The following is a 26,235-nucleotide window of genomic DNA, read 5'->3' as shown; positions in this document are numbered from 1 at the left end:
AACATGTGACACAAACTGCGTGAGTGTAACAACTCTCTTGTTTTGACTTCCACCTCACAAACTGATCTTGTCTGGGTGAAATGAACTTTCACTATTACGACATCAAGGTGCACCACACCAATTGTTTGCTTCTCAAGGTCTGTGCTGTGTGACTGCCTCCGTTTTACTAAGCATGTAAGCCAAAAGCCCCAGATTTCCACAAAAGTGCACGGCAAAAACCCAAGTTGAAGTGCTATTGGGAAATTCAACTCTGAACTAATTGCCCATCGAATTGCTCAGATTTTATAAAACATCAGAGGGGGAAATGAGGCTTCGAAAAGGGACCATCCCTTTCTGTGCTTGTGAGCCACAGAGTATAAATATCCAGGTCCTCTTCTGTGTGACTGCACTGCAGGATATCACGCAGCTCCATCTGAGAACGGGGGGAGTTGTTAGGCTGTTTATGACTAGTCAGCATTTCTCTTCAGATCGTTATAGAACCTGGGCCATGAAACAAAGCTACCCGTGCGCATTTCATCTGATGGCTGATTACCATATCCATATTCATGATAACTACGGGCACGTTAAAGCACGCTGCTACTCTTCTGATATCTGTAAGCCAAGTGGGGACACTGAAACCCCTGCGATTGTTGGTGGAAATTATAAGGTTACTGCGACCAACCATCAACAGACAGAAAACAGGGCTTATTTCATTCTCTCAGTGATTGTCATCTCTCAGGCTCAGACAGACACACATCAATACAAGTGAAAACAATAGACATTGTATTGTTATTGGAGGAAACTAACAACATCTCCCATAAATTCTGGCCTCTACATATCATAGTCAAACACACACACACACACACACAGGTAGTCTTTCGAGCAACATCCCCAGGATTAAAAACATCTCCACGGCTCACCGACCCTTGTGTATTTTGTCATGAAACTAAATGGAGGGTTCAGTCTCTATGTGACGCAAAGCATCCAAATGACCCGTGTCTACTCGTCTGTGTGTATGTCAACAAGAACACCAAGGTAAAGCTACACACTTGGCAGCTTTGACATACCTCTATTTATATCATCTCAATAAAAGGCTCTTCATCATATATTGCAGGCACCGCTTTCAGTAATCGAAGCCCTGAGTGTTCACCTGCACATCGATCACTACTGATCCCAATACTCCCGATAACCTAAGGAAGGATTTTTAACGCTGCTATACTAATCTGCTGCAAATCACAGTTAGTATTAGAAGAGACCTCAATGACGCATCTGTTGTCAAATATGCCAGCAAAGGCCTTCTGATTTGTTTGGCACTTTTTAAGGTTACATTACCAACATAGCTGATAACCCAGTGGCAACAGACTGCTCAAAGGTAAATAAAGCCTTACAAAAACTCAGGCACCGCACGCGATAGGTCAGCAAAACTTCAAAACAATACTCAGAATTTGTGAGTGCTGCCTTTTCTTTGTAATGCCCCCAAACGTGTCACAAACAATAAGATTTTTTTAAAGCACTGAGTTGTGGCCAACTTCAGTGTAAGGCTGAAAGGCATCTACTCACGAAGGATGATTTTGTGTTTCATTAATTTTCTGACAGTAGCATCTGCCATTAACTATGCCAATCGTTCAGTATATTTCAAACTGTCGCACACACCATGCAAACGCGTTTATGTTCCACTTAAAACTGTATGGTGACCATTCTGAAAACACTTTCATTTTTTTGGCCAATGTCAATATTTTCCTGTCCACGAGGACTCAACGCGCTGTCATCTAGCTATTAAACCTGATATCTAGTACTACAAAATCTGATATGTACAGCTGAAAATGTTCCAACAAACTGGTTAAGGTGTACGAACATATCTTTACGCGAAACGGTACATGTTAAGTAGCTTGTTCACCCAATTCTTTAAACAGTTAAGTTTATTTTAAAGCCCACGGTCTTTAGCTTTCCTATAATATAGTGTGACAAAGTTTCGATGGTACTTTATTGGGGAATTCCTAAGAGGGATATTAAATCTTGGGCCAAACACAAACCTATCAAGTTTGGAAGTTCACGGTTAACTTAACAAAAACAATGGCCCAAACTTTTCTTTCATCCTTGACGGACTGGCATCTTTCTCAGAGGTATCTAAGTTGTACTAACCAGGTAATTAGCCATCAAGCTAAGCTAGCTACTAGAAAATCGACTCTCGTCTTTTTTATCTTCGTCGATACCCTTCTCTCTGTCCTCTGCGCTTTGCTACACATTAACCTCGGGCCTTTTAAGCTTTCAGAAAAAGCACTACAAGTGGATAGATGCGAGCTATTATTTACGTTGTGATAAATAAATCTGGATCCAGTAGCTAACGGTGGTGTCCCGTGTCGAGCGGACCTCCGCTACACCGAGCAGCGGTGTCACCATAGCGGGCTGGCCGCTGCTGTCTCCCGAGCCTGAAGGCCCCACCGTCATTCTACTAAAGCAGCCGAAAAGGCTCAGAATAAATCAATGACAACTTATAATTGTTCACCTCTGATACTCGGACATCAATTGTCTTACCTTTGCTTTAGTAATGATGTGTGTGGCCAGTTTAACAACCGCGAAATTTCCCTTCCCGATGGTCCGCTCGATTTCGTAGTGGCCCACTCGGGCTGGGGGTGGCCTGGGGACCGAAGTGTGGCCAGGATTTGTGATGCACCCAGTGGCTGTGCTGGTACGACCGGAGTGGCTGATCCCGGAGGATGGCTGGGCTCGGTTCTGGGAGCCCATGCCTGCGTGGGTCGGTCGGGCAGAGTGCGTAATCCCGGCCGCTGCGGACCCAGCAGCACCTCCGCTTGACACGGCCGCCATCTTCTCGCCTCTCTGCGGGAACAACAAGCAGCCGTGCGCAGCGCGCATCGCGGGCACGCCCCCGCCCTGCGTCATTTTACGTAGAAAGCTCTTCCGCAGCGCCCTCTCTAGGTTGTAACCATAGTAACGAGCGGCGTAACAAATGACTTCATCCAGAGAAACGTATTGTGGTTGCCCTGGTGACAAAGAAGTGCGCATTATCACTCCGGTTCCCATGATTCAGTGATTCCTTGCAAAGTGCTGCGTTCTGTATGAGCAGACGGTTTTTAAAGTGTCTAAAGGTGTACGCCGCTTTACCCTTACAATGGCGGACGAGAACAACGGTCGCTTTGTTATTCCACTGCAATACAAATATACATCTGATATGAGTATGTTTCACAAAAATATGACTACAGTTTCTAACAGCTGAATGCCATGAAGAGATCCCAAATAGAAAAATTACAACCATTATGGCGGTCGTCCACAGGCACTGTATTAGCTATTTTGGCTGGGGTTTTTTGTTTTTGTTTTTTTGTTTTTGTCTTCGATAAATTACTAAAAACGTGTACTTAAAAAACAAAAAAACAAGCAAACCTTTAACTTCCCCCAGAGATGTAGGTGTCTTTATAATGCTGATAAATGGCCCTGACCTTCTGAGGAGGCTTTGATAAGATCTCTTAATGAACACAGAATCATTAAATCAGCGATTAGCTGTACTTCCGTGGTGACTGGCCTGCACTCATACGAAAACATAATCACTGTGTCCCCACCACAAGCGTGCAGTGATACCTGCACAGTGACATAATAATAATTATGCAAAACTAAATGTATGAATGCGAAAGAATAAAAAGATAAATAAGCGGGGTCACTCACACCATTTATAGAAAGATGCATTACCTGAATCCACTCATAGAGCTAACTTAACATAAGGATAATCTAAGTAAAACGAAAGGAAACATTTCAAAGCTCGTTGCAGTTAATTTTATTCTCTGGTCCATAGGCTCTCTCACCAGACTGTAGACAGCACCCCTTCATGGTGGAAAATAGTTCCTGCATCCAGGCTGGTCCAAAACAGGAAGGTGCCCTGTGGCTCCCAGACCGCAGAGAGAAAGCAGACTTGTTGTTTGGAATTAGATAACTCATTGTAAATAAGTTTCGTCATGTGCATTTCTAAATGATCGTGTGTAATGCATTTCTAAAGGAAAGTTTTGTAATGTGCAGCTGACTTGTATTTTAATGTAGGAAGTGGCGCATGTTAAAGGCGCCAGGGTGTGCTCTGGGTAACAAAAAGAGCACTTGCTGGTTTCTTGAGGAGTGAATTAATGAAATGTGGGTGGTGTGGTGGTGCAGTTGTTAGCACTGTCCTGAGTTCACAGCCGCTGACTGGCTGGGGCATTTCTGTGTGCAGTCACAATGCCCAGCTTCCTCCCCTCCTCCCCAAGTGTTGATTTTAAATTGACCGTAGGCGTAAATGAGGTGTGAATGATTGCTTTTTTGTGTCAGCCCTGTGATAGACTGGCGACCTGTCTACCCCACTTCTTCTCCTATCCTCCAGTGCACCAATGACCATGAGTTGTATAAGTGCCTGGGGTACAGTATTTTGTAGTTTTACTTAAACTATAACTAAAAGCTACTTAAGTAGCTTAACAGTGCACAGGCCGCATTTTCAACTATATTTATAGCTCCAAACGTAAATGTCCTAATGTGTAATGACATGTTTCAGAATGATCATGTAACATGACGGTATTCTTACTTTTATTAGTACTGTTGTTGTTTTTGGATAATAATGTATTATAATTATTCATTTGTTGACGTGTATATCTAGCACTTCATGGTGATTCTAATTCCTTATATATTGATTGATCAACAATAATGTAATTTATCAGTAAAATAATGTGTGACTAAAAGTTTTATATGTGCTGGTTCTATTCATCTTCGCCCACACACAACAGTTTTTTTGGTGTGCATTCTGTTATTTAGACAGACTGCTGGCTGCAGAAGACAATGGAAGTCAAGGAAAGGAGTAAAATTTGAATCCAACAGCTTGGTTTGCGTGAGGATCCTATGATCCAACATATGCATACATAGTAACACATTTTTGCCTTGGTATATACATAAAATAGATCCAAGTCCTTGGGACACTAACCACTGAAATACCTTGAAATGTCCTCTTCATCAAGATTAGCTGTAATAAAAACATATTACATGAAAAAATAAGGGAGTGTAGTTCATACCTCGTGATTTAATATTTTCCTGATGTATTCCAGCTTCTTTCAAACTGACCTGGTTAAAACTTTACCAGTTTTGTATTATTATTATTATCGTTGTTGTTGTTGTCGTTATGCCTGGTTTGAAGTCACTATATAGGAAACTCACACATAAGGCCAACCCCACATACAGCAAACATGCAGACCCAGATATTTGACTGCTGAGGGTCCAGGAAGTGTCGTCATTACGTCGTGCGTCGGTTTGTTTACTGTCTAAGCGTGCAGGGAGGGTGGGCGCTAACGGCACAGATTTTCACACTGAATCTCTTCCCCCCGCTGGACCAAAATTTCTTGCACAATGCAGCGGTCCTACGAAACCCGATAGTGACAGCCGTTCGCAGTTTTACAGGAAAGCTTTTGTTTTTGACGACAGAACCGAAGTCCGACATGAAAACATGAAGCTGCCTAACCAGCAGTGCTAATGCTAACACGGCGAGTCAGCGGGCTGTCAGATTTCAGGGTTTCATATAGAAGAATTGAGTGTCGCTGGTTTTGTTGTGTTGAAACTTGGCACTGGGCGCATGACTGACAGCGTCTACTTCGTTACGGATGCCGACAGGACGACGCGCAAGTTTATAGCAAATGTAAACACTTCACTGTGTCACTAGCTTTCATTTAGCACCTGCTGTTATTGTCTGAAGGGGCATAGTTGAGCTAGCCTGCCTGCTGTCCTTGTTATTGTTGCTGAATGGGGTGGAGTTTTTTTATAGCGTTGTCTCTCCACCCTAGAGTAACTTAAGATATCGTTTCCCAGTTGTAGGAAGACGGTGTCAGGCAAAATGGTGTTAAGAAGCTCCTGGAAATCACGACATAAAAACAGCTGTGGACCTGCTCCACGTTGGATCCGACCAGGATTGGCTGCCCTGCTCTGGTTATGTGCGATTCGGTTAGCTTGCGGCATTGAGGTGGGGGAGATCAAAAACATCGTCCAGAAAGATGCGGAGTTTGATGCCAACTATAATGACACGGTTACGAGTGAAAACCAGACCATTTACGCGTTTAATCACACCATCTCTCGGAATAAGGTGAGTTCGCCTCCTCAGACTTGTCGGTTCGTTTTTTCACCACTTAAAGATTATTATCAGTCCTTTCTCCTTTTCCCTCTCTTGACTTTCAGACTGAGGGAGTGCGTGTGTCTGTGGACGTGTTATCCAACAAGTCGGAGAGCCCAATCTTGTTTGTAGTGCGACAGAAGCAAGGCGTCCTGTCTTTTCAAGTCCCCCTCATTCTCAGAGGCCTGTGAGTACCCCCCACCGTTTACATACATAACATATATACATCACACGTATGTGATGTATATATGTTAATGTTTTTTCTTACAAAAATCAAGTAATTTAAAATAAAAACTGATGTGGTCTGTAATTTGGTCCATCCCTTAACTCCTTTAACTTCACGTTTTTGTCTAATTGCATATTAAGCTTCCCTTCTTTGTATGTAACCAGAGATGGCCACTCACTGTTATCTTAAATCCTCTAAGTTAGCGTCAAAGCATTTTAAAAGATCTATGTGTTACAGAGTTGAAATTGAAATTGAAACACCAGTATGCATTATGCTTAGTGAGGTGTGGAGTCAATTGTCTAGTCTACAGTAAAGCCAGCAGTAGTTAAACTTACTGTGCCCATGGCAATTTTTAAGTCCTATTCATTTATGTGTAAGTGACATAGAGGAAAGATGAGATACAAAACAGAATATGTGTGGTATGACATGCCAGCTTTTCTGTGTTTTTTCTGGACCCAGCAAACGTTTCATTTTCTTTTTTCTTAATAATGTCTACATTAGTTACTTCACCTTATCCAAAACCTTCATCCAAATCATCTTAAATCAGTGTTTTTCCCCAGATGAGATAAAATGAGTGTATTTAGCTTGTGGCACCAGGTTTTCATTGGCAAACATTTCCCAGCAGGTTCATGTTGACAGCCCTAGTCCAGTTGAAGCCGTAACCCCAGGAGCTTTCATGATAGATGCAACTAACAATTGTTTTTTTTTTTTTCCACTTTCCTTTCTTTAAGTACACAGCATGTCTTATCCTCTTTGCAGACAGTCAGGGCTTTTGTTATGTAAAGCTCCAAACTGCCAACCATCCATCAGCTATGTGAGCAGACTTGGCAGAGGTTTTCAGAAAATGCCCCTGTTTGGAAAATGAGAGCCCTTAGAGCTCGAATATATTCAGTTACAATTCTTTGTGCCATTTTTACACTGCAGCAGTGATGTGGGGCTGCCAAAGAAAATATCACATTTCAAATTTGGGCTTGCCTAGAGGTGCATTAGTAGGGCTCGGCACATCATTTGGGACTTCTTACATTAGGGCGTGTAGTTAAATATGACATAATTATACAAGATGTTTCCCGGCTTCTCATCGCAGCATTGCTTTTCTTGGGCCTCACTAATGTAGTGACCTATCACAGATATAACCATATTTCAGGATGTCCTGAAAAAAGGTACTTGGGCGTAATTTAAGAACGGTGTCATCTCAGGCTCAGGCTGCACTTTCCACATGTAGCATCACAGCTGTGAAGATAATGGTGTGAGGTCAAGCTGTCTCCTCAACTTTGATTATTATAGTGTGAGGTATCTTCCTAAGTTGTTCTGTTTTCAATAGAACAAAGTTAACATAAAGTAGTATTAAAAATAAACAATAACAGCCAGTATATCAACATTTAATTCTTTTTTTTAGTCCCTAAACATCAACATTCACCCTAAAAACCTGTTGTTGTTTTGGTGCTGGTAGCTTTATCAGGTTTGTGAACATACACTATTGTTTGTGATTACAGATGGATTAAATGTAAGCAAATGCTAATAAGGATGTCCTCTTCCTAAACGCCACGTAGGCACATTTTATTTGAACATGTGTTCCAAGGTTCTTTTTAAGGAGTGTCGGGCTACTTGGACAGTAAACGAATATAACTACAGGTCACGGGGTTTAGCTGTAAAAGCAGATGTAGTGGAGAAAGGTGACGAGGCAGTTCAGTCTGCAATCAGTAATTCTTTTCAGAAGTGTGACGGTCATTTGACAAGTTTTGTAAGGAGGAAACGGCAAAAACCACTGCCTGTAATGTGCTTGGGATTGTCTCCAAGTCAAACGGCTCCTGTAACCTTACTTCATTGTGTGCAACGTGATAAAAGGTTCCTAGTTCTGGAGTTTATTTGCCATTGGCCAACAGTCCATTTGTGATGTGTTCCTCTCTTGCACTGGAAGGTTTTGCAACACCAGAATCACCCCGCTGTCAGTCATTGCTTTGTTGGTCTCATGGTCAGGCCACGTTTTTAGCAGCTCACTAATGAACTTTGGACTCTCACTTCCTCCTTTGTGAACCACCAGTGCAGAGATGGGGAGCTAATGTCATTGTGAGGTTTGCATTCAACCACTTTTAAAGGAAAAATTACGTTCATGTTTCAACTTGTCAGATTGTGTAACTGTCAAACAAAAAAACCCACCTGATTTGCTTCATTCTTAGAATATTAGAGAATATACAAGAAGGAAGGAATGAATGTATGAGAGGTTATGGGAAACTTGATCTTTGTTGTCCCCTCCTTTCTTTTTTTTCTTTGTTCCTTTTTCATCAGCTATCAGAGGAAGTACCCTTACTACGATGTGGGCAGGACACTGTGCCAACCTCCAACCCGGGCCGCCTCGGAGACCCAGTACTTCTTTGTGGACGTGTCTACCCTGTCCAGTCAGGGTACAAACTACCAGCTCAGAGTGAGCCGTGTTGAAAGTTTCACCCTGCAGTGAGTGTTATCTGTTATGTAATAAATCAAACACAGTACGTGGTACCTGCCTGAATTCCCATCTTATTGCACTGTACATCAGCCTGTGTTATTTGAATGACACGTTTTGTTTAACTTGATTACAGAACAAACAAGAAATTCAGCTTCACCGCATCACCATCCCAACCTCAGGTAACCTGCCTGGTACCATAGCTCTGTGTGACAGTAGGCTCCTTCTTTACATAACTGTGTTGAGTCAAAGAAATGTGCACCACAGATGGGGGAGTTTGTGGGTGGGGGAGGGACTCATGACAAGAAATGTGCAGGAAGCCAGCTGAAAGTATACATGTGAAAGAGGATGTTATGAACGCAGGGAATTTCTGATTTTGTGTAGTTATATTACATTAAAAAAATCTTTTTCTTCAGTAAGCTCTGTTTTCTGCACATCCAATCATTTAAACAAAGTTTTGCTTTCTTTTTGGCCTTTGATGACACTTTCATTGGATCGTGTTAGGTTTTTGTTTTGGATGTGCGGGGTGTGTGGATTGCAGGGCTTTAAACTCAGTTTTACCTCACATCCATGTGTAGTTAATGGACACCTTTTAAGAACATAACCTTCTCATTTCCAGTTTGAGCCACGTAACGTCTTCAGACAGTCAACAACAAAGATGTTCAGGTATTATACCATTTAGTCAGGCATAATAATGCAGTCTGACTGGAGTAGTCTATACTGCAGCAAACAGAACCTGTTACACAAGCCTTTATGTGACAGTTACTGGGAGCATGGGTTGTTTATTTAACCCAAATACACACTTATGTTAAAGCTAAATAATGCTTTCATTTTGTATGTGCATGTGTTTCTAAAAAGCAAACTATGTTGCTGAGCATGTAGTTTACCTCTGGCATACAGCTTAGGCTTCCTGCATGATGGTGGCTGCAAAGAAAGAAAATAACCACTGCAAATAAACCTCACAGTTTCTCTAAAGGTTCCAGACTCTACAGGGAGTGCAGAATTATTAGGCAAATGAGTATTTTGTCCACATCATCCTCTTCATGCATGTTGTCTTACTCCAAGCTGTATAGGCTCGAAAGCCTACTACCAAGTAAGCATATTAGGTGATGTGCATCTCTGTAATGAGAAGGGGTGTGGTCTAATGACATCAACACCCTATATCAGGTGTGCATAATTATTAGGCAACGTCCTTTCCTTTGGCAAAATGGGTCAAAAGAAGGACTTGACAGGCTCAGAAAAGTCAAAAATAGTGAGATATCTTGCAGAGGGATGCAGCAGTCTCAAAATTGCAAAGCTTCTGAAGCGTGATCATCGAACAATCAAGCGTTTCATTCAAAATAGTCAACAGGGTCGCAAGAAGCATGTGGAAAAACCAAGGCGCAAAATAACTGCCCATGAACTGAGAAAAGTCAAGCGTGCAGCTGCCAAGATGCCACTTGCCACCAGTTTGGCCATATTTCAGAGCTGCAACATCACTGGAGTGCCCAAAAGCACAAGGTGTGCAGTACTCAGAGACATGGCCAAGGTAAGAAAGGCTGAAAGACGACCACCACTGAACAAGACACACAAGCTGAAACGTCAAGACTGGGCCAAGAAATATCTCGAGACTGGTTTTTCTAAGGTTTTATGGACTGATGAAATGAGAGTGAGTCTTGATGGGCCAGATGGATGGGCCCGTGGCTGGATTGGTAAAGGGCAGAGCGCTCCAGTCCGACTCAGACGCCAGCAAGGTGGAGGTGGAGTACTGGTTTGGGCTGGTATCATCAAAGATGAGCTTGTGGGGCCTTTTCGGGTTGAGGATGGAGTCAAGCTCAACTCCCAGTCCTACTGCCAGTTTCTGGAAGACACCTTCTTCAAGCAGTGGTACAGGAAGAAGTCTGCATCCTTCAAGAAAAACATGATTTCATGCAGGACAATGCTCCATCACACGCGTCCAAGTACTCCACAGCGTGGCTGGCAAGAAAGGGTATAAAAGAAGAAAAACTAATGACATGGCCACCTTGTTCACCTGATCTGAACCCCATTGAGAACCTGTGGTCCATCATCAAATGTGAGATTTACAAGGAGGGAAAACAGTACACCTCTCTGAACAGTGTCTGGGAGGCTGTGGTTGCTGCTGCACGCAATGTTGATGGTGAACAGATCAAAACACTGACAGAATCCATGGATGGCAGGCTTTTGAGTGTCCTTGCAAAGAAAGGTGGCTATATTGGTCGCTGATTTGTTTTTGTTTTGTTTTTGAATGTCAGAAATGTATATTTGTGAATGTGGAGATGTTATATTGGTTTCACTGGTAAAAATAAATAATTGAAATGGGTATATATTTGTTTTTTGTTAAGTTGCCTAATAATTATGCACTGTAATAGTCACCTGCACACACAGATATCCCCCTAAAATAGCTAAAACTAAAAACTACTTCCACAAACATTCAGCTTTGATATTAGTGAGTTTTTATGGGTTCATTGAGAACATGGTTGTTGTTCAATAATAAAATTATTCCTCAAAAATACAACTTGCCTAATAATTCTGCACTCCCTGTATTAATATTAAAACTTTCCTTTACTGAGATTTAGCTCTGAAAACCAACCAAATAACCAAAAAAATGAACATATTTTGTTGTAGTTGCTTGCCTCTTTGTTTCGCCCTCTTTTCCTTGTCTGTGGCTGTATGGATCTATAATCATCTATACCAGGGGTCGGCAACCCTAGGCACGCGTGCCAACTGGGTTAACTAATGGCACGACCATAGCTGGACTGGCCATCGGGCATACTGGGCATTCGCTTTTTTTTTTCTCTTTGTAACGGTATAAACAATGAAAGGTGGTGGATTGGCCAGATGCTGGTCGGTGTGTAAAAATAACTCAGTTGTTTGGTGGTGGCTGTGGCAGTGCTTCCTCAGATTCAGTAACATTAGCAAGTGGTGGAGGCCAGCAGGTGGATGAGAGAAAGGGGAGGCAGGAGGAGGAGAGAGCCAAGGTGGCCGCTGGTCTGAGCATCAGGTGAACTGAACTTCAGGTAAGAAGTTATGACCTGCAGTCTATCTGGGTCAGATATAAACCAAGTTTAGGTGAAGTTTATTTTCGTTGTGCTGACTTTTTACAGTCAGTTACAATAACTCGTACTGCGTGCTAGCTAGCATGACAGAGTTTTTATACAGCTGGGTGGGTGCTTTGATGTTACTGATAGTGAACTTTATTTTATTCATAAGGTTAGTTAGTGGAGTTGCCAACCGTCCCGTAAAAAGACGGAATCCTCCCGCATTCAGAGAAATTATTACTCGTTTCGTGTTGAGGTGAAAAGGAACAGTTTGTCCCGGACTTCAGCTAGAATGGAAAAGACACAAAGCTGGAGATATTCTGTGTCTTTGCTGCACAGCTGCCTCTTCTTCTCTCATTCTCTCCTGTTTCTACTTCAATCATGAAACTGATCAATGATCAGCTGATTGGCTTTTTTCTCATTTGTTTATCGCCCACTTTGCGCCAGAAAGAGGAAACCGCTGAATGTCGCGCTAACCAACAGCAGTACGTTTAAGCTTGATCAGCTGTTGTTAGAATTTATTTAATATTAATTTCTAGTATCAGCTGATGTTTGCTGGAGCCACAGCTGTTAAGCTGCTGGTCATGATATCGGTTTGGATATGTGGTGAGAGGGAAACATGAAGATGAAACCAGGAGATGTCCTTACTGGATCATCAGAGCTGAACAGGTGATGGAGAAACAGGTTTACCTTTTAGGTGACATGAATGAGTTGAAGGGAAGTTATGAACTGTTTCTGAGACACAAATAACTCCAGGATCCTTTTTTTTAAATGTAGCTGACAGCTGGTAACCGTGCAGGGGCGGGTCTAGCAAAGTGTTGCCAGGGGGCCAGGTAGGGCATTAACAGGGAGAGGGGTACAAAGAAATACTTTCTTATTCTCATTTAAAATGTCTATCTTTTAATAAATAATTATCTGAAGCTTACAACCAAAGTTTTTATCTGATGTAAAATGTATAGAAATTGTACACATAACATCGAAGCAGCTGGAATCCACAGCTGTGCGTGTTCATGCAGCTTGCATTTTCACCTGCTGGACATCACTACCTGACAAGTTTGACTGTCTTCAGAACATTGCAGAGGCCTTATTGACAGTATTTGGCTCTACATAGCTGTGTGAGCAGATCTTCTCTCACATGAGTGTCCTCAGGCAGCCGTCTGAATGCTGGACACTCGGAGACCTGTGTCTCTGAGTGGGAGACCAGAGATCACATCAACATGTGTGTCTCTGTATTATCAAACATGCCATAATGGCTTAGTTTATTTTTCTTATCATTGTTGTGAGGAGACCATAAATAGCATTTGCATTTTCTGTTGTACAGTTCTTGTTATGGATAAAAAGTCTTTTTTTTGTTTGTTTGTTTGTTTCAAAATAGCTGATAACTATTCGCTGATAGCTCCCAACATCTGCGAACAAATATAATTCTATAAAGTGGTTCTATATAGTGTGTAACTGTTAATATAGAGCGTTATTACATTTATTGCTAATGCAATCATATGGCACACTGACCTCTGAGGAAATTTTAAATGGCACTCGTCATCAGAAAGGTTGCCTACACCTGATCTATACAGTCCTATGAAAAAGAATGAAGTAAAACCTGTCATTCAGTAGCTTACAGTTGGCTTTTGGAAGCAATAACTTGAAGTAATTCTTTTCTGTATGACTTTATCAGTATTGTCATGGAGTGAGTTTGTTGCTGATTTATGCAGAGCTCTCTCCAGAAGAAGAAAATATTTTCTTCTTCTTTTTTTAGCTGTTTATTCTGTTCTAGATTTGCTGCTATGATTGGGGTTGTTGTCCTATTGCGTGACCCAGTTTGGACCAAGCTTTAGCTCTCACGCTGGTATCCTGACATTTGAATCACGAATACTTATGTAAACAGAGGGGTTTGTGGTCAACTCAATGACTGCATGGAGCCCAGGTCCTGTGGTTGCAAAACAAACCCAACCCATCACCCCTCCACCACCGTGCTTCGGGGTTGGTCTGAGATGTTTGTTCTGATAAGCTTGGTTAGCGCCAAAAGTGGTGCTGTGCGTTATGGATAAGCATCTACACTTTAGTCTCGTCTGTTCAAAGGACATTGTTCCAGTTTGAGTTTTTTCTAATTGTCCTGTTATGAACTTTAACATTTAACTGCGGCTTGTAGCGTCTGAGATGTCGCTGTTGGGTTTTTTGCAGTTTCTTTAAGCTTTGCACGGTCTGACCTTGGGGTGAATTTGTTGGCATTTCCACTCCTGAGAAGATGGTGACATATTGTTAACTTACCTATGAATGCTCCGGAGCAGCAAATTGCCAAAACTTCTGTTTTTACAGAGGTGCTCACACTTGCTGATGACCGATCAATCAAGTGTGTTTGATTATCAGCACCTGGCTCCTCCTTACACTCTTCATTCCCATAGCAGCAGTATGGGTGCACTGAGTTATGCTCAAAACTGCCAATCCTGTGAAAACCTTACTTTTCACACCACTGTATGTTATTTGAAAACGGAGATCAGGGCCCTATTTCAGGAAGCCGGTTTAGAAAACTCAGAGTGAAAAACGATACTCAGGGTTGAGTAACCCCGAACTGTCCAACTCGGAATATTCGGTTTCAGAAAGGCTGATAACAATTAGTTCAGTCAACGCGGAGTTGCTTTAACCCCAAGTTAAGCGCGCGCACGAGGATACATAAAGCCCTGATAAGCGGAGCACAGATTAAGCGAGTCACCATGGAGACGGAGGGAAAGAAGGCGCGGTCAATGTATTTTACAGCGCTTGAGGCCGAAATTCTGATGGCAGCCATATGCCGATAACATGCAAATTTTGCGGAAAAAAAGTAACACAGCCTCAGCTGCAAAAGAAAGGGTGCATGCATGGCAAAACATAGCCGACAGAGTCAATGCGTGAGTGTTAATTCAAACATTGATCTAGGGATTTCCACCCATTTAACACGTTATTTTATTATATTTTATTTTATTTTTTATTTCATACATTTGATTTTGTGATGTGATGTGAGCGCAGGTGCAACCCAACAGGCCCCAAACGTTCCTGGCAGCAAGTAAAAATGAAATATAAAAATATAGTCCAAACAGGTAAGGTGTAATTGTATTATGAGCCATAGTGTTTGGTCTGTTTGTCCGATGTAAATCAATTGCAGTTAGAGGCTACATTAATTTTCTTTCTGTAAGCACTTATTGAAATTATCTGAGCACATTACAAGTACATATTTGCTTACTCTGTATGCTCAAATGTGACCCGTTATAGCCACTAGAAAAAAAGCGGAGGCCCGAAAAACAGGTGGGGGTCCTCCACCACCACCACTCACAGAGGCTGAGCAGTTGGCTTCCACATTTGTGATAATGTTGGCAGCATCACATATGATCTTCACAGTGCAGAGAACACAAATTGGCATCCATTACTATAATGAAATAATTTGTTAGTTTGAAATGCTACAGGGAACTATGTACCTGTACATTAATGCTGTGGAAAGACTTCCTGTTCACATAGTCTCCTTCATTTACTGAAGGAGCAATGATTGGAATGTGAGTGCCATCTATACAGCCAATCACACCTGGGAACCGTGAGAATAAATGTAAAATTTAAGTAGTAGTTCAAGTATCACCACATCATGAATTAAGTTTTGTTCATCCTGATACCTGCAATTTTGTGGAATCCCTCTTTGATAAATCTTGTGGGTCTGTGACCGGGGAACACCACAGACGAGTGCAGGAGACGTTTCAGTGCAACTGTAACATTCCTGACTGCCCGACAGACGGTAGCCTTGGAAACCAATATTATACAGAAAGCTCCCGTTTGCAAAAAACCGAAGTGCAATACAAATAATATGTACAGAACTGAGAGAATGTCCGCGATGTGTCACATGAGCAATATTAGGCCTGAGGATGTTATTCAAATAAATTATAGATTGTGCTGAAAAACGGTAACGTTCACACAGGAAATCATCAGGAAATGATAAAATGTCCGAACGCGCTCTAATCACTCTCTCCCGGCGGAGAGCTCTGCGGAGAATTTGGGCTTCAACATCTACTGGCTCTTCAAGGAAGGGGCACGCCATGTCTGACACTTCCTACAGTCAGGTTTCCGACAAAGAGGCGGAGAACGTCAGGGTTATTTGAAGTAAACCTGCTAGGGGGCAGGTTAGCTTCACGGAGTGTGTCGTCATAGTAACTCACTCAGAATTAATCTAAACTCGCTTTGTGAAACTGAAAACCCAGAGTTTTTGTTAACTCAGGGTATACTTACTCAGAGTTTGCACTAAACCGGCTTCCTGAAATAGGGCCCAGCTTGTGGCAAATGACTCCATGACTTTCTTTTGACACTTGATGAAGACGTTGTCGGTCTCTGACCTCTTTTAAGACAGTCTGCTTTCTGCATCAGCTTTGCTTTGTTCTCCCAGTCTGTGCTTGTAAGCTATCAGGTCAGCTCATTTGTATGCGTGAGGTGCTCTGCAGTCGAGGGCTACAACTGAACTGGATAAAACCTTTTGAGAACCTGGAGTGGGAGGCTCTCAGTAACATATCACTTATCAAATTGTGCAAATGGACCATGGGGTGACGTATTGGTTTAATGGTTTATTGTGCTGTCAGCAATTAAAACGCCATCCTCAAGTCGATCTTTCTGAAAACTGCCTCACTGACTGTTGTCCTCTTCTTTCCCTCTCCTTTTTTCTCAGTATTTCAAGTATGTCTTCCAAGACGGGGTGGATACTGTGATCGTCAAGGTCAACTCGGACATGACTTTCCCCTGTTCTGTCATGTCCATCCAGGACATCCAGGTACAGTTATCCAGAGCACACATTCAGCTGTGCTGCAGCAGCCCTCAAGAGGCCCCTCCCTCAGCCTCAGTGGTCAGCGTGCAGTAGCACTCTGAGACCACATGAGGGCATCACAGTGGATACCACAGCTGATTTCTTGCTGTTCAAAAATGTTTTCTTATTTACTTCTGAAACGATCCATCTGAATCTTTCTTTTTTCACATCTAATTCAGTTTTTTTTCTCCCTCTCTCACTGTCTCCATTCAGTGCCCCATTTACGACCTTGACAACAACGTGGCCTTCATTGGGATGTACCAGACTATGACAAAAAAAGGTGCCATCACCGTGCAGGTAGTGTCCCGCAGAAATTCAGAGCTTATTGGAACCGGTTGCGATAAATCCTGGTGTAGATTTGAATGTAGGTGTTTCTGCCTTTATCTAGAGGAAAGATTTCCCCAGCAACAGTTTCTACGTGGTGGTGGTGGTAAAAACTGAGGACGAGGCATGCGGCGGCCCACTGCGCTTCTACCCTCTGAGACCCGATCAGCTGATTGACGCCGGCAATCGCAGCAAGGCCCTCGATGTGATGGTCTCACCCGCAATCAACTGTAAGTCACATGGCTACATATTTGAAACGCTGAGGGTTAGCATGTGCTAAAAGAAGCAGAGATTTCTCTGCTTGTGTTGTTTAGATTTGGTTTTTTTGGCAGCAGATACAGAATGTTGTGTCTTACTATGCAAATTAGCTTACAGTTAATATGTCCTCCCGTGCAGTGGAGGCGTACGTGATGGGAATGCTGTTCTGTTTGGGGATCTTCTTCTCATTCTACCTCCTGACCTTGCTCTGTGTCTGTCTAGAGCGTGCACGGTAAGGTTTCGAAATTGCCTCTGCAGCAAAGTCATCATTTGCTTTGTTTATCTGCTACTTGTACAAAAGAGTTTCCAGTTGCGGCGGTCGTGTTGGAATGTTCTTCACTTAGAAAAGCCATCTCTGCATCTTTGTCTTCCACTATTGCATGAAGCTTGATTATGTTATACTCAAAACCCAGAAAAAGTAAAGCATATGCATATATAAATAAACTGATTTCACACCTGTAGGAAATATCAGGCCTGCATCTTTTTTTCTGTTTTTATTGTGTCTCCCTTTTTTTCTGGCTTGTTTTCGGAGTAGAAGGAAGTACGTGCTTTAGGGTGTGCCCTTCCAAACGGACCTCAAAACTCAACAGCATATGCAGGAGTTTTTTAAAAAGCTGCAGGTGGGCAGAAGGAATAGCTGATTAATTGAAAAGAGCTGAACAGTAAACGTCAGAAATGGCTTAACCGTTAGCTGTCATGTATTTATTTGTTTTGGCTGTTGAATTTCACTGAAGTGAAAGCAGAGCAGTGAATCAGCAATTATGTTGTACACATCTGCAAAACCCTGTGAGGAAGATGCAACTTTTAACCAAAGTCTTCACCCGAAACACAGAATAGAAAAGCCAGGGTGGCAACAAAACAACCGTCTTTGCAAGTCTGCACCGCAACAAAAAGACGCAGGCAGACGGCAACTTGTAGCTGCCTGAAAATGACAGAAAGTTTTGCACTTTGGTTGGAAAAACAACAACTAATTTCCAACCTCCTGTACATCAATTAGTCCCTCTCCAGCCCACGTTTCAACCCACGAGGTCGGACGTCATATTGTCAGAGTAGATCTGCACTGCAGGAATGACACTGCACTGAATATAAATTGTGTTCATTTGCATTTTTCCCCCTCTCTGTTTCTGCAGACTGAACAAGAGGAGAAATGTGTTTCTGAATCCTGCCGACATGTCGCCTGCTGAGACAGGTAACCCAGCAACTAGCTCTGATGGACCGGCCCATTAGGAGCAGTGTGCACTGACCACAAACCAGCAAGCTTGTTCTGTTCTGTTAATTAAATACCAGAGTAAATGTGATCCTAAACTGGACTGATCATGCAGTCCCACAGCTGTTTGCCACTCTTTTATCTCAGAGCTGAATGTTTAAGCGTGTACTGAACGTGTATCTTTCTCTCCCCCCTGCCATTCAGCCTCTCTGCTCGGGAAGAACAGCGACGGTATACAGACACAGTTACTCCCCTTGTGCACTCGCTGCCCTCTCTCAGTCTGTGTTGCTTGTCTGCAGATGCTCTGCATGCAGTAGCTTCCATACTTTACCCTACAAAGAAGAGAAAGAGACGTTTTCGGCTGCAGGGCTTCATGGACATAAACGTGGCTCTGTTCTGAGGCTTTTCTGGCTTTACAGAGATACAGATATGCACTCACATGGGTCTTTGTTAGCTTCTTTTGCCTGTGTTTGTAACAGTGTTATCCTTTTGTAGTCCTCACAGCTTTATGGCTTTGAGCTAAAGAAACACGTGAGCATATTTTCAGCAGCACTCCCATTAAAAGCATGAAGGCGCTGAGATGAATGCAAGCGCTGCTGATGTGCTTTTTTTGGCTGCTGGCTGCCTCCCAGTGTGTATCTGTATCTATCCACTGCAGTAGTTGCTGCCACTGTTTGATTTTAAACCACTAGTTTTGAAATAATCCTCTTCACTGCATCTCATTTCTCAGCTTTCACACTTTTGGAGATTAATAACTTTTTTTTTTTTGCCCCCAGCCAGAAAAGAATTTAAGGAATTGCATTTTTTTCACTGGATTCCTTCACGTGTTTACGTCCGCCTCACCTCCCTGTTTTCCTGACTAACACAGTGATCATTGTGCAGTGTTAGGATACTAACTAAACGTTGATCGTAGTGCCGCTTGTTTGTGCATGTGCGCATTTGGGAGCGTGTATCCTTTCTTGGATTTTTGAAAGTTTGTGTCTTTACAGGAAAAACTCCAGCCTCACCAAATGAATATGGCTCATTTGGTGAGTATTTAAAAAAACAAAAAACATTTAGTCTTTGTGATGTCATTGTTTGATTGCCAATGAACGAAGAGTCATCTCCTCCTCAGCCGACAACGGCAGCACAATGAGTTCAGAGGCCATTACCGACAGCGCCACTTCAACTGACAACAACTATGGATACATGGGTATGAGCAAACAGAGACTCACACGTCCTTTTTTCCCTCTTTCTTGTTTTTTTGGCCCACTCTGCAGAGCGGCTTGCACATGGATTCTTAGCAGCTCCACACCCTCACTGGTTTTCTGTGTGTCTTTGTTCATTAGGACAGGAGCCTTTCAAACGTCGACCAATCCTCAATCACCTTCACTACATAGCCATCCGCATCGGTGACACGCTACCATATAACTAGCCGAATCAGCACCCCAAACCAATCAGCCACCATGTCAATCAAATATCAGTGGAGTTAAGAGGCCGGGAAAGTGGCCACTTCTCTCCACTGATGGCACTCAAATGAACAGCGACGGTGATCTCATCAGCACAAAGATCATCTGACCAAAAAAAAAATCATTCTGGTCATCTATTTAATCATTTTGAAAATTGAAGATCATTTTTGAAAGGTGCGATGTGTTGGATCACCTTTTTGCATCAGCCTGCAATTCCCTTAAATCCAGTCGTCGGTCTGCCTGCTCACGTTGTGCCTCCACTAGACAGAATGACTCTCTTTTGCTCTTCCCTCCTCCAATCAGAGCGATCGCTGGAAAGTGTCGCACGGAGCAGGCAGGAGTCTTTGAGCTCCATTGAGGAGGATGACTATGACACACTGGATGACATACACTCCGACAAGAACATTGTTCGCACAAAGGTACGTGAAAATCATTTTTCCTGCCTCAGAATGGCACAGATGTGGCTTTCTGCACATCTGGCTTATTTAGAATGAAAAGATCTGTGAATGTGCAAAGTAGTCCTCACCTCTAGTACCTCAGGGTACTAGAACAAAAACATCCATCTGATCTGTTTGGTCACTAACAGATTGCTGGATTCATCTGTGGAGATGGTGAGCCAAACTGGAGACATAACTTTTTTTTTTTCTTTGATAACAAACATTCCCATTTCCATTTGTGTCAAATATTTGCCAAGTTTCGCTACATCTCTGAGAGTTTAAACCCCAGCCGGGTCTTTAAAACTCGAGCAGCATCCTAAAAACTTGGTTTTGTTCATCTGGATCATCTGGCGTTTTCAGGGGGAGAAATGTATTGTCACTCATCCATGTGACTTCTTCGGTTTCCCCAACCTTATAAACAGCACATTTGCACAATGACTGAAACCAGCCCCACTGAATGAACAATGTGCTGTGAGGTCAGTTTCTTGATCATTAATATGCAATTTGTCATTCACAAATCAACAGCCACTGATCAATGGTTTGTGATCAGTGGCTGTTGATCAGTTGCCATGAGTACCATTCACAGAGAGTTGTACCCTTAGGCCCCCTCCTCGATTCAGAGATGGTCTTTCCCTTTTCACGTAAATGGCCTCTTTGACTCCGCGCTCAAAACCAGCCTTCCTCCCTGTCCAAGATGTGTCCTCATCATTGAAAGAGTGTCCACTGGCCTGTAGGTGTGAATAGACTGCAGAGTCCAGGAGGTAGCTCTCCTGTGTTGTGCCATCTGCTTCGCCAGAGGTTGTTTGGTTTCCCCCCCGATGTATAAATCACTGCAATCCTCCTGGCACTTAACAGCGTATGCTACATTACTCCGTTTGTCCCGAAGGACCCGATCCTTGGTGTGGACCAACTTTTAGCGCAGTGTGTTTTGGGGTTTGAAAGCTACAGAGATGCAATGTTTATAGTAAATGCGTCTCAACTGTTCCAATACTCTTGACACGTACGGATCATTAAGGGTTTTCGCTTAAGCAGCAGTTGTTCTCCTCTCCTGGATCGGCTGGAGCTTTCTTTAGGTGCCTTCCCAGCTTTGACAAATGTCCAGTTGGGATAACCACATTTACCCAGAGCCTTCTTGGTATGATGTTCTTTTCCTTCCCTGGCTTCTGTCTGTGGGGATGGAGTTTGCGCTGTGTTGTAGCGTCCTGATGACACAGAATTTATGCTCCAGTGGATGATGAGAGTCAAACCTTGAATACTGAGATTTGATTTTCACCCAGATGTCACCCACGTACTTGAACCAGTGACTTGGTAGTGAACCATCCTGTAATCTCTTACAAACGACCTTCACTGCTTCAGTAAAGACAGATGTAACATCGTACGAGACCATTGTTTCATCTGCCTCCATAATGACATCTCTCACCTTCTCAACAAAATCCAAGCTGTTCTGGATGTGGTGTTCAGAGCTGCCTACCAACGGGTTGAGGGTTGAAGCCAGAAACTTTGAGATGTTATAGGTGACCGAGTTGATCATACAGACAATTGGTCTTAGAGCTACCTCCTGTTTATGTGTCTTCAGTAAACATACAGACTTGGTGTAGCTTCTCCTGGGTATAGCCTGTGGTATGAGGTCCGGTCAGTAGCATTGTCTTGTTCTAACTGCTTCAGACAATCTATCACCCTCTTCCTGTAACCACTTCCTGGGTCTCGTTTCAGGGGCTCATAAGTATTTTTCTCACTGACCAATGACAAAATTTTCTCATGATCTTTCTGGTTTAGCAAAACCATCAAGCAGCATTCCCTTCCATAAATGCCAGCTCTGAGCTCACACGCGCGCACACACAGTGTAAAACGAAGAGCAGGGCAGCAGATATTCTCATACTGAGCTCAAATGAAACAAGTGCACAGAGACAATTTAATAATGTGTTCCTTCGTTATATTAAACCTCTAAATCAGAGTCACAAATTTAAAAAAACTTGTCAGCAGTAAAGAGTTTGAACATTAATTAGGCGAGGTTAATGCTTTCTTCATCCAGACTTTAATAAAGTAATCAAAGTAATAAAGTCCTCTTCTTCCTCTTACAGAAATTTCTGTACGTGGCTGACTTGGCCCGCAAAGACAAGAGGATCCTCAGCAAGAAGTACCAAATCTACTTCTGGTGAGTTCTCTTGTTGCACCCATGATAAGAAACATGATATTCTTTTATGTCTAAGCCAAATCAATTCACAGTGAATTAACCAAGCCATAGTTTGACATTGTATGAAACATTAAAAAAATGACTGATTATTAATGAAGTGCTGCAGATCTGATGGTTGTGAGTGGCTGAAAGTAATAATTGTACCCTCTTCAGGAACATTGCTACGATTGCTGTGTTTTACGCCCTGCCAGTCGTCCAGCTGGTCATCACCTATCAAACGGTAACAATGATTTTATAAAGCATGGCGACACTTTTTTTAAAAAAAGATTCCGATAAGCCGTCAGCTCGCTATTACGACGTGTGCATCTCTGTTCTCCACAGGTTGTCAATGTTACAGGAAACCAGGACATCTGCTACTACAACTTCCTGTGCGCCCACCCGCTCGGAGCTCTAAGGTTTGCAGTCGAGCACAGTGTGTTAACATGTCCAACGTCATCAGCTAACCCGCGTAAAGTAACGATTAACTAATTCCACACAGCGCTTTCAACAACATCCTCAGTAACCTTGGTTACGTGATGCTGGGGCTCCTCTTTCTCCTCATCGTCCTCAAGAGAGACCTCGCCCAAAATCGTGCTCTGGAGCGGCATGACGTCAACGCGCTGGTGAGGCACACGCACACTGACAAACGTGTAGTCATTTGTCATGAAGATGTGTTTTTAAAGATTTAGATGATGATGATGATGATTGACAGCTGTAGTTTAGTTATCAGGTTGTCTCTTCCTCCTTCAGGAGTGCGGTATCCCAAAGCACTTTGGCCTCTTCTATGCTATGGGAACTGCTCTGATGATGGAGGGTTTGCTCAGTGCCTGCTACCACGTCTGTCCCAACTACACCAACTTCCAGTTTGGTAAGAACGATTGTGTCCTTACTCAGACTCGACATGGTTACAGTTGTTTTTACCTTTGTCAGGATCAGTAGTCTGAAGAGAGTTTTGGCTTTAAGCAGCTGTCACTTCAAAGGAAGATGAGGTTTCCTGGCTTTAGTCTGCATCAGTTCTTTGTGCAGTTACATTTTTACTGCTTCAGCCAGTTTCTTGAGTTTCTGCTGGCTGTAAAATTTGTGAATGCATTATTTTTTTGTCTCTCTGTCTGTTTACTTTGAGTCCTGGGCTGAAAAAAGTTCAAGTTGCATGCGGTACATTTGAGTTGTTCTCCTCCCTGCAGACACCTCCTTCATGTACATGATTGCTGGACTGTGTATGCTGAAGCTCTATCAGAAGAGACACCCGGACATCAACGCGAGCGCTTACACCGCTTACGCCTGCCTCGCTGCTGTCATCTTCTTTTCTGTGCTGGGAGTGGTAAGCGCACACACACACACACAATACAAAACCTGAGTTATGCATTATGGTCTAAAAACACGGATTTCTTAATAATCATTGTGCTGTGCTTTTTTTTTTTCTCAGGTATTTGGGAGAGACAACACAGCCTTCTGGATTGTTTTCTCTGTGATCCACATTCTGGCCACGCTGCTGCTCAGCACACAGCTCTACTATATGGGTCGATGGAGGCTCAGTAAGATCACAGAAAGAAAGCAAACTCAGTCCAGTGGGCTTTACTGGCTTAAAATGAGTCACTTTAGACTAATAACTAACTGACTGCAACTAAAGTAGTCCAGGATTATATTAAGGCTGTCGTGTGAGCGTGTGTCTCACATAAGCTAGCAAATCAGAGTAACTAACATTTAAATCCACTTATTGGGATATTCTAATAAAATAAAGCAGCTTATAATCCTTGTTGTTCTCTCTCCTTCCTCTCTGTGTGTTCACGTATCAGACGCTGGGATCATGCGTAGGATAGTTTACGTCATCTACACAGACTGCATCAGGCAGTGCAGCGGGCCGATGTACATTGTGAGTAACGGCCAGAAAATCCAGTATCAGTGTATTGCATAAGGTAGCAGGTCCTTCTGCTTTTACCTGGTAACTCAATTATTATCTTATCTTAACGACCGGTAGTTGCAGAGAGCAATAAAAGGCATCGGTGAGTCCTGATGACCTGCTTTTTAATCATTTTTCCGCCGGTGTATGTCTTTCAGGACCGCATGGTTCTGCTTGTGATGGGGAACATAGTCAACTGGTCTCTGTGAGTAAAACAAACTGTGTTTCCAGCTCATTTAAATCAGCAGAGTGCGGAGGAGGCAGGTGATGTGTATCTCGCTATCTCTCTGCAGGGCTGCCTACGGCCTCATACAGAGACCCAACGACTTTGCCTCGTACCTGTTGGCCATCGCCATCTGTAACCTGTTGCTCTACTTTGCCTTTTATATCATCATGAAGGTTTGTGTGTTTAGTAACTCTGCGCATGTGAGAAGCACCAGGAGAAAGTAGCAGACATGTTTGGGACCTTTGGAGCTCACAGTTTTCTGTTTGTGCTCAGCTGCGGAGCGGTGAGAGAATCAAGTGTCTGGCGCTGGTGTGTATTCTCTTCACGGCGGTTGTGTGGGGCTTTGCGCTGTATTTCTTCTTCCAGGGTCTCAGCACCTGGCAGGTTAGCCACACACAAACACACACAAACCTATGAGATTTGGGCTCATGTGAAAAAACACTTGGATTACTTGTTTCTCTCCTCTGGCACAGAAAACTCCAGCTGAGTCTCGTGAGCACAACAGGGACTGCATCCTGCTATCATTCTTTGACGACCACGACATTTGGCATTTCCTGTCCTCCATCGCCATGTTTGGATCCTTCTTGGTATTATGAGTCATGTTTAAGTTTGTTTAAACATGCAGGATATGCAATTGGTCTAGAATGAGGCGTTAAAACCTTAATATCCAACATTACCTCTGCTCCCCCTCAGGTCCTCCTGACCATGGACGACGACCTCGACACCGTCCAGAGAGACAAAATCTACGTCTTCTAGATTTGCCAGATCTGCGAAGAGCTCTGCTCTTTCTCTCTGCCTTATCACCCTGTCTGTTTGCATCCCCTCCATCTTTTTCAAAAAGCACAGCCAGTAGCCTGTTTCTGGGCTGTCGATGAGCACCTCTCTGCCTCGTGGAGAGTCGGGGAGGAGCAACAGGCCCCTCCCTCTACCTGCGTGGACACTAATGTGCCAATAGAAGCTGGAACGTCGTCGAGCGATGCTGAAGTGTTTCGTCCTCTCGCTGCCATCATCGATATAACTGTTGTGAGCACCGTTTACTGCTGACGATTAACGGTGTGCATTCTCGCTTGACACGAAACTCGTCCACTTTAACTTATTTTATATTGTCTGCATTACATTTGGCCTGGAAGTCAGCAATGTATTTTAATTACTGTTTGTAGCCTGTTTATATGCTGTGTGTGTTTGTACAGGTGTGTGCGTGCGTGCGTGTTTTCAAAAATAATTGTGGGAAGATGAATCCTGTCCAGTCTGTGGCCTTCAATGTTCTAATCATAGTAGTCACAATACTGTGTTCTGATTGGTCAGATCTGCAAGCTAGCCGTCCTCCTCCTTGAGGGAATATCCATGAAGACATGATTGTATTTACTTGTAACTGCCCTTAAGTGTGACTCTTAAAGGTATTTTTGCACTCTACAAAAAATGAATTTTATTGTCAGGCATTGCAGTGAAAGGATACTCAATAAAGGTCTTTTCTGAAGTGTGGTCTATTTTTCCAATATCTGGCTTTGATAAGATCATCTCGGGCACAACAGCTCCACCCACCTGCTGTTTGGATCTTCTGTTTGAGAGGGGCAGCCATTCAGAAGTAACCTGGCTTAATTACTGAGCCCAATTTAGAGCATTGGAAAAAGAGCAGCTCACAATTTAA

At 43.0% G+C, this 26,235-nt stretch overlaps 2 protein-coding genes across 8 annotated transcripts in view; one reads left to right on the top strand and one right to left on the bottom strand.

Moving 5' to 3' along the window:
* sik3 (SIK family kinase 3) overlaps positions 1-2,829 on the bottom strand; it is a 36,754-nt gene extending 33,925 nt beyond the window's left edge. For 3 of the 4 annotated variants that reach the window (XM_040049557.1, XM_040049560.1, XM_040049558.1), the window contains exon 1: positions 2,515-2,828. In XM_040049557.1, the coding sequence (XP_039905491.1) occupies positions 2,515-2,805 (291 nt within the window). In that variant the 5' untranslated portion in view covers positions 2,806-2,828. Of the gene's footprint in view, positions 1-2,514 lie in introns of all 4 variants that reach the window. The other variant, XM_040049559.1, reaches the window with a different exon arrangement.
* Positions 2,830-5,243: 2,414 nt separating this feature from the next.
* On the top strand, positions 5,244-26,064 carry sidt2 (SID1 transmembrane family, member 2). Of its 4 annotated transcripts, XM_040049565.1 has the most exons (28): positions 5,244-5,635; positions 5,806-6,076; positions 6,169-6,290; positions 8,616-8,780; positions 8,906-8,951; positions 16,480-16,581; positions 16,828-16,911; positions 17,003-17,168; positions 17,335-17,428; positions 18,327-18,385; positions 18,608-18,634; positions 19,393-19,431; positions 19,518-19,595; positions 19,732-19,794; positions 20,155-20,270; positions 22,370-22,443; positions 22,636-22,702; positions 22,804-22,877; positions 22,961-23,084; positions 23,212-23,329; positions 23,646-23,782; positions 23,888-23,996; positions 24,258-24,334; positions 24,520-24,566; positions 24,655-24,760; positions 24,861-24,971; positions 25,061-25,174; positions 25,281-26,064. In XM_040049565.1, exons 2-28 carry the CDS (start codon positions 5,831-5,833, stop codon positions 25,341-25,343), a joined length of 2,628 nt encoding a protein of 875 aa, XP_039905499.1. In that variant the 5' UTR covers positions 5,244-5,635; positions 5,806-5,830; the 3' UTR covers positions 25,344-26,064. The 4 variants fall into 4 exon arrangements, with proteins under 4 accessions (XP_039905499.1, XP_039905496.1, XP_039905495.1 ...); XM_040049561.1 differs by lacking the exon at positions 19,732-19,794 and having other exon boundaries at positions 5,246-5,635; XM_040049562.1 differs by lacking the exons at positions 18,608-18,634; positions 19,732-19,794 and having other exon boundaries at positions 5,245-5,635.
* Positions 26,065-26,235: the final 171 nt, after the last annotated feature.

This window comes from Simochromis diagramma, unplaced genomic scaffold, assembly GCF_900408965.1.
Source record: "Simochromis diagramma unplaced genomic scaffold, fSimDia1.1 OVJJ01000611.1, whole genome shotgun sequence".
Lineage (NCBI taxonomy): Eukaryota > Metazoa > Chordata > Actinopteri > Cichliformes > Cichlidae > Simochromis > Simochromis diagramma.
The sequence above is the reverse complement of the archived record's forward strand: the minus strand, read 5'-3'. Positions and strand labels throughout refer to the sequence as shown.